The 7,026-nt window shown below is 47.6% G+C and overlaps 3 protein-coding genes across 3 annotated transcripts; 2 read left to right on the top strand and 1 right to left on the bottom strand.

Moving 5' to 3' along the window:
- The first annotated feature begins 493 nt into the window (after nucleotides 1-493).
- F5891DRAFT_545588 (uncharacterized protein) lies at nucleotides 494-2,683 on the top strand. Its single transcript, XM_041372191.1, has 14 exons — nucleotides 494-951; nucleotides 1,001-1,020; nucleotides 1,071-1,103; nucleotides 1,161-1,257; nucleotides 1,317-1,345; nucleotides 1,399-1,429; nucleotides 1,490-1,522; nucleotides 1,576-1,652; nucleotides 1,705-1,759; nucleotides 1,816-1,914; nucleotides 1,975-2,085; nucleotides 2,150-2,193; nucleotides 2,254-2,279; nucleotides 2,340-2,683. Coding segments are annotated over exons 1-14 (795 nt in total). The 5' UTR covers nucleotides 494-950; the 3' UTR covers nucleotides 2,479-2,683.
- A 4-nt stretch (nucleotides 2,684-2,687) lies between these two features.
- F5891DRAFT_1050298 (uncharacterized protein) lies at nucleotides 2,688-4,529 on the bottom strand. Its single transcript, XM_041362444.1, has 3 exons — nucleotides 4,446-4,529; nucleotides 4,285-4,394; nucleotides 2,688-4,236 (listed from the first exon to the last, which is right to left on the bottom strand). The coding sequence occupies exons 2-3, from the start codon at nucleotides 4,354-4,356 to the stop codon at nucleotides 2,929-2,931; spliced, it is 1,380 nt and encodes a 459-aa protein (XP_041222667.1). The 5' UTR covers nucleotides 4,357-4,394; nucleotides 4,446-4,529; the 3' UTR covers nucleotides 2,688-2,928.
- A 963-nt stretch (nucleotides 4,530-5,492) lies between these two features.
- On the top strand, nucleotides 5,493-6,249 carry F5891DRAFT_982898 (uncharacterized protein; the record flags this gene model as incomplete). Its single annotated transcript, XM_041377269.1, has 2 exons — nucleotides 5,493-6,097; nucleotides 6,156-6,249. The coding sequence occupies 2 exons, from the start codon at nucleotides 5,493-5,495 to the stop codon at nucleotides 6,247-6,249; spliced, it is 699 nt and encodes a 232-aa protein (XP_041222666.1).
- Nucleotides 6,250-7,026: the final 777 nt, after the last annotated feature.

The following is a 7,026-nucleotide window of genomic DNA, read 5'->3' as shown; positions in this document are numbered from 1 at the left end:
TGCTCCTGTTTGGTAAGTTATCGGTGAATGTTGTTGATGACTACTGTTTCCAGACTTGAGATGTCATGCAAAATTGCATCTAGCTGCTGCTGGCGGTCGGTGATAATGGCACTGATGCTCTGGTCTCTAAGCTCGATTGCGCAGTGGTTGGGATTGGAGAAACTGGGTGTATGGGGTTTCAACATATGGCCCGGGAATCTGACAATTGGTCAATATCACATCAAATAAATCTACATAGACAAACCATTACTCAAGTGTAACGATGATCTGCAGTGCACTAATGATATCCAGGCCAGCGAGGGATAAGTTGACGTTCTCTAGACTCTTTCGAGTTGACTTCTGCACGTCGTCAGTACTGGCGCGGGTGTGACTAGAGTCGATGAAGACTTGAACTCGTCGAGGTTACAGAATCGAAACTCATGGTTTGGGTTGGTCAAGACTCATAACTTGCAGCAAAACGGCTAGTGTCGGTGTGTAAGACACCCGGTGACCCGGCACAACTCAATTCAAACTCCATGCTTCGCCTGCCAATTTTCTTCGAGATCAACCAAGTAGTTCGACTGCTGTCTAGGTACCGCTAATACTTTGATGTACTGGTGCGTGCTCACTAATCAGTCCGTATCAAATATTACTAACCACACAGCCAGACTTACTCAGTCCATCATGATGGTGGAGTGACGGTCTGACTCGTATTAGAAAATATCGACCAAGCCTAGCCTGCCGCTCAAATGCCGTCCCAAATATCCGATCGTACCGGGTTCCTGCAGAGATAAGAAGGTGCATGCCGTGTGTGCGAGGATCCCGCTTCTTCACTTACTATCGAACAAATGCAGATGGAGTATCCGGCGGTCGATATCTCAGCAGCCACGAGTCAGCAGCGATTAGCGGTGCGTCGCTTTCTTAATAACACGAGAGCAAGTTAACATACCATATTCCATTAGTACCTGTACAGTATGTATTGTCTGAATGGCTTCTTCCTCGTTCTAACTTGAAAGCTCAGTGTCGATGACGACGTTCTGGGTAAGCTGATCCTGATATTTTTCCATCCGCGGTTAAACTTATTTATTCAGACATATGATTATGCCTGTGCACTTCATGAAGAGGTAGTGACTCGTTACGTGACAACTTCAGTGTGGATACTGACAATATGTTATTCAAAGTGGAAATTTCTGCGTCGGTCGCGCTGGACCAAAGTAAAAGCCCTTTACATCATGACACGATATCTCCCTTTTTTTCTGATCGTCATGCACCTATATCGTGCGTCGATGAACTCCAGCACAATCTTCCTGACAACAGACTGACATGTTGTATTTCAGTGAACTTCGCCCCGATCGAAGACCCCAATGTATGTGGATATACAGTGGACTTACACTAATACTTACTGCATGAGTTCACCAGAAATGTCAGATGCTGATCAATGTCTACTCATGTACGTACACAGTACATGCTCCATACGGGTCCCTGTCGAGTACTGCTCTTCCTCTCACAGCTTTCAGTCAGATATCAATCATTTGCTCTGAATGTATTTGCTTCTTCTTACATAACATATGTGCATTCTTCATCCGTTTCATCAAGGTTTTTTCATGATTAGAACATATGTGCTCTGGAACAGCAATAGGATCGTACTCGTAGGCCTGCTGTCCACTGCTTTCGTGAGTCTCTTTTCCTCAACGCATCCAATCTCATGGTTGCTGAATCAGCCAGGCTATGGTCGTGACATCCGTCAGCATTCGTTTTGCCACCACTGCCACCTCATATTGTGACCTCACCTTCGCCTACTACTACTCGCACATATTCACTCTACTACTTTCACAGTTACGACTAGCGCGATCCCGGGCACCCCTAGCTGCCCCTCGAGATCAAGCAGTGTTCTATACTTCATATCGTTTATTTTCTTATTTGTGTTTCAACTAGGTATGTTGCTGGGAGCTAGGAGGATAGATTACAAATGCATGCTCACTGACACTCGCCCAGTATTGATCATTCTCACACTCACACGTGCCATACAGAGCTGGCGGTCGACAAAGGGCCCTCTGCAAGCCATCTTGGTGAAGCATAACATATTCTACTATATATGCGGTCTCTGTGAGTCAGGACTTTGCATGTTTCATGTTTCCATACTCATCGGTGATGACTACTGCTCCGAAAGTTCTCTCGGCCGTCAATGTCCTCGTGCCAGCGCTATTTCCCAACGTACGTAAACTTACTGGCACCCTTCAGTATAACCGAGTCGTTGATGTTCCCCCCACACAGTCCCCATACTACACCGCCCTCGAACTGTATGCACCCCCAACTTCTGTCGCTAATTCCTACCAATTATAACACCAAAACACTTGCAGCTTTCAGGTGTGCATCCTTGCGATCCTTGCCACGCGCATGCACCTCCATCTTTGGCACCTCGACCAACATATGCATAGCTCTGATGCCCTCATATACATTTCTATGTCCGACATGTCACCTGCAGACTGTACGGTGTAATGTCTTGCCATGTGGCTTATCCGTCGTGGGAGGAGCGAGATTTGGACTAGTAGATGACTGGTCGGGGTGGAACGCACTTGACTTATAATAGTGATCACATACACAAATACTATAACACGAGATAATAGAGCTAATACGTGATCAGAGAGGCCCTGCGGGTGCATATCATGGTCATTCCCCTTTGATTCCCCTAGATCTTCATGCATACAATTAGAAGGTATATTAGTGACATTCCCTAGTACTGCCAAGGTAGTAATGTTACTATCCAAAACGCGAGGGTGGATTAGGTTCGGAACGTGAGGCCTCGAGACTGAACACACAGCTGCTATAGGAAATGGTGTTATCGTGATGAGAAACATAGTGTGATAATTCTATGAAACTACGAAGAAATAAATATCCGATGATATTGAAACAGTAGGTAAGAACAAAACCTTGTGTAAAGTATTTCGATCAAGACTCTTCAGATTGTGATACTACAACTTGAACTTCAAGAGAAGGAATAAGAGCAATGCACTTCGCTCGCTGCGTGTGTCTCATCATCGCTTCAGTGGCCAAAATCACCGTCTCCAGGGGACAATTTGATCGTGTCAGGAATGACTTGAACTCCTGATGAGGCCATGGCACACCGTGAATTTCAATTGTGCATAAACTCGGGAGTGAGAGAGCATCGAGAAGGCCAGGTAAAGGGTTTGGGGTAGAGTATTCAATCTCGCCGAGTAGATGATGTGGGTATTGAATGATGTCGACGATGATGTGCAGGGATTGAATTCGGATATGCACGAGTGGTTGAAATATTTCAGTCCTATCGAATCTTAGGCGGATCGCTAAGGAGCAGAGGTTGGGACATAGCTGCAGCAAGCGGAGGATCGTATCCGGGCGATGTATAGGGATCTCGACATTTGTCAGGTTAGCCCATACAGGCTCACACGAAGGAAAGAACTCAAGCTCAGAATATGGTGATGTGACCCTGAAAATGCGCAGGGTGGGTGGTAGTAGTGAGAAACATTGTTCAGTAAGCGGCTTATTGACTGTTAGCTCCTGGAGCGCGATGAGGCCTTCGAATAAGGGGTCGATTTTGCCATAAATCACGCGACAACAGATAGAGAATGATGAGATTTGATTTATGTAAGGTTGAAGGAGGGGTCGTAGCTTGATCATGGTCGAGCTAAAGCAACAGGTGAGTGCCAATGAGAGCAGACGTCCTCGTGATCGCTTGAGCCACACGTCAAGGCAGAAGGGAAGTTCCCGCTGTCTTTTGACGTCGTGTGGCACATCTAGCCTGTCCCACAGACTAGGCGTACCCACAGCAACCTCCCTCCATCGTCGGCATATTCTGGTCAACAGAACGGGGGCCAGCTTCGATGCAGGCGACAAGTACTTGTCTTCTGGGAGACAGTGAACGAAAATATGGGATAAGACTTCAGTCGGCAAGTGCCAAATAGGTGATATGAGTCGCTTGTGCAACATGGTGGACGATATGAGCTTCTCCTTCTGTTCGGTCAGTTGTCGGTGAAGATTGTTGATTTTGTCGATAACTGTTTCCAAACTTGAGATGTCGTGCAAAGTTGCATCTAGCTGCTGCTGGCGGTAGGTAATAATGGCACGAATGCTTTGGTCTTTAAACTCGACTGCACAGTGGTTGGAATTGGGGGAAGTGGTTTGGGAATAAGGTGTTCCAACGTCTGGCATCTGGTAAATAGTCAATAACACATCAGATACTGTACATCTACATAGACAAACCACTGCTTGCGAACGTAGCTGAAACGAATGGTTATTGTTTGCACTGTTTGAAACTTCAGCACTTACGACGATATGCAGTGCACTAATAATCTCCGAGGCCGGTGAGAGATTGACGTTTTCTTTTGAGTTGGTACGCATGTTGCTTGCTGGCGCGGGTGTAGATGTTCGGTGGAAATCTGGATTCGGGGCCTGGATAAGTTGTGCTGGTTTCGGTGCTCGCAGCTTACGAGTATCATAGTGTGCGTAGACGCGGTAGTGTACCGTGGATAACCTATTTTGAGGTTATCCACCCTGGAGAAATTGAGGGTCAGTTATCCACCGGTGAGTAGGGTGGATATCCACCGACGGCAAAACCGGCCCGGCGGATCCGGACGCTGCAAAAATTTTCAATCCATCCCGTTTTTCGCAAAATTTGCACTCGTTCACCAATACTAAGTTAATATATTATACAGTGCATCTACTCCATATCCCAGTCTGCCTCTGTCAAGACCCTCTCTTGCTCAAAGGTGCTTGCTGGTGGAAGAATGACAATGTCACTCGGGGCTGCAGGTGCCACTAAATCCTTATCAGCAAGCACATCAGCTAGTCTCCTGGAGTCGAGATTGATGATACTGGCAGCATCGAAACTCTCGCCATCAAAAGAATCCACTTGACTTGAATTATCTTCAGCTTTATCCCCAGGGTCCGAGTCTGAGCCATTATCCTCGTTAGCCTGAGGTGCTTCAAGCTCATCTGCGAAATCATCATCCACATCAGAAATTTCGTTGTCGGAGTCCTTCCCTCGCTTGCGCTTGCCACCAAAAATGGTTGACGACATATCTCGCCATTTGACAGTTGGTTTCTTTTTTGGAGGTGGTGCCTAGTGTTGAGGTCAGCGAGTTGCAGATAGTCAATGATAATATTGATGTACACGCACACTGGGATCGTGTTTGTACCAACTACGGATTTGGACAGTCCTGACAAGTGTTTTCACCTGCTGTCGACTGTTGGAGTTGTTGCTTCATGTCAGTTTGGTGGATCGTGGATCTTAAAGGCTGGGGGGATGAATATCTCAAAGATCACAATAATTCACTCATTTTTCGTGTTGATGTTAAATGGCGGGCTAGGCCGGCTGAGGCACGAGGCAGGCCTAGAATTAAGTCTAAGCGCAAAATAAGCGAGGTGGCGTAGCACCTCTTGGTTCTGCCCACCTCGCAGCTGAGACACTTTCGTCAAAAGCTCACTACTCTAGCTTCATCTTTTGCATACAAGACTCACGAAATACCGTACTATTAATGGAAGATCCTAACTTGGCAGTAAGGCCAGACTTCACATCACAAGAACACGAAGCTTCGCGGCGTCAATTAGTAGAAGAAGGCCTCTCGAATGAAAATGCAGCTCGGACCTTAGCAGCACTATGGACCTTAGCTAACAATGCCGAGAAAGACCGTTGGGCACTCAGACAACGGCGCATGATAGAAGCCAGGCAAAGAGAAGAGGACGAAGAGGAAGAACGTCAGCAACAACGCAAGGAGGAAGAAGAGGCTGCACGTCTAGAGGAACGGAAGAAGAATAAAACTAAGTACGCGCCCATAGTGCGCGGAAAAGTACCTTCCGACCCCACTGTTCTTCCAGCACAATACGCTACAAGGAAGATGAAATCCGGAGACTACTGCGAGCTCCATTATTTCACCAACCGTGGTCTCGAAGACGCGAAACTGTCCAACTTAATAGCGGAACCGGAAGCTATGGTAATGCTACCAGCAGCAGACGGTCTACACTCTTGGATCCCAGCAGCGGCAGTAAAGGACCCAAAAGCGGCTCCGGTTGTGAAAGACGAGAATCTGTCTTGGGAAGAATTCAACGAAGCCGCCCCTCGCATGATCACAATGATGAAATTGTACGACTGGCCTGATGACCGGACGGACATGCATATACAATTTTGGTCTGCTCTACAGACACATCGTTGGCGCCATTCACCAGATCAGCTCAAACAACGAGCGCTACTACTATATCAATCCCAGCAACGACGACGCTGGCATCAGACTATAGGAACGGCGCAAGGATGGAGCCTCGAAGACCTCAATCAAGATTTAATTTTCGAAGCAAGAGAAGAGCTGTTCAACGAGAAGAGAGAAAAAGAAACGGCTATTGCTATTCAGGTCAGTAATGACATCGCGGATCCGCAGCCATTCCTAACGAAAAGTTTCTTAAAAACATTCTCGCATATTAACACTTACAACTCGTTGTCGTCGTACAATGTGTCTTTCCTGTCGGCCAATCATGCGCCGACAAAATGGGCTTGTACGAAACTGTACTCTCCCTGGCCATCGCGCGCCGTTTCTCGTACACTTGGCCATCATGTGCCTTTACCCCTTGGCCATCGCGTGCCCCTGCCCCCTGGCCATCGCGTGCCTTTTACCCCCTGGCCATCGCGTGCTTTTACCCCCGGCCATCATGTGCTTTCACCCCGGCCATCGCGTGCCCCCCTTACAACCTGGCTATCATATGCCTTGTTCCCTCACGGCCATCACGCGCCCAACTCAATTAAATTAAAAACACTGGGAACTACACGGTCCCACTACGTGTCTCTACAGCAAGCGGCAGCAGCTTTCGTAACAGCTCAACCGCAGTACCTCGCAGCTTCGCAGAAGCGACCATATACTCCTGCAGAGGACTATTCGTCCAGCAACAAGAAGGTACGAACAGTCCGTCCCACTGTCAATGCAGGCCCATTACCTTGCTGCGCAGTCTGTCTGGGAAGACACCCGCACCGCACCATCGAGTGTACGGCCAAGCAGACATGGGACAAGAAGTTTGAGACCTGCG

This window comes from Suillus fuscotomentosus (assembly GCF_016647785.1).
Source record: "Suillus fuscotomentosus strain FC203 chromosome Unknown F5891scaffold_49, whole genome shotgun sequence".
Lineage (NCBI taxonomy): Eukaryota > Fungi > Basidiomycota > Agaricomycetes > Boletales > Suillaceae > Suillus > Suillus fuscotomentosus.
The sequence above is the reverse complement of the archived record's forward strand: the minus strand, read 5'-3'. Positions and strand labels throughout refer to the sequence as shown.

What these genes read in the sequence shown, in the direction of transcription:
- F5891DRAFT_545588 (XM_041372191.1), top strand. An exon ending in TGTCGATGACGACGTTCTGG is followed by an intron (nt 1,021 to 1,070) that starts GTAAGCTGATCC and finishes TTATTTATTCAG; the next exon opens with ACATATGATTATGCCTGTGC. An exon ending in CACCACTGCCACCTCATATT is followed by an intron (nt 1,760 to 1,815) that starts GTGACCTCACCT and finishes CTACTTTCACAG; the next exon opens with TTACGACTAGCGCGATCCCG.
- F5891DRAFT_1050298 (XM_041362444.1), bottom strand. Translation starts at nt 4,356, where the DNA reads ATGCGTACCAACTCAAAAGAAAACGTCAATCTCTCACCGGCCTCGGAG. An exon ending in TTAGTGCACTGCATATCGTC is followed by an intron (nt 4,237 to 4,284) that starts GTAAGTGCTGAA and finishes CATTCGTTTCAG; the next exon opens with CTACGTTCGCAAGCAGTGGT.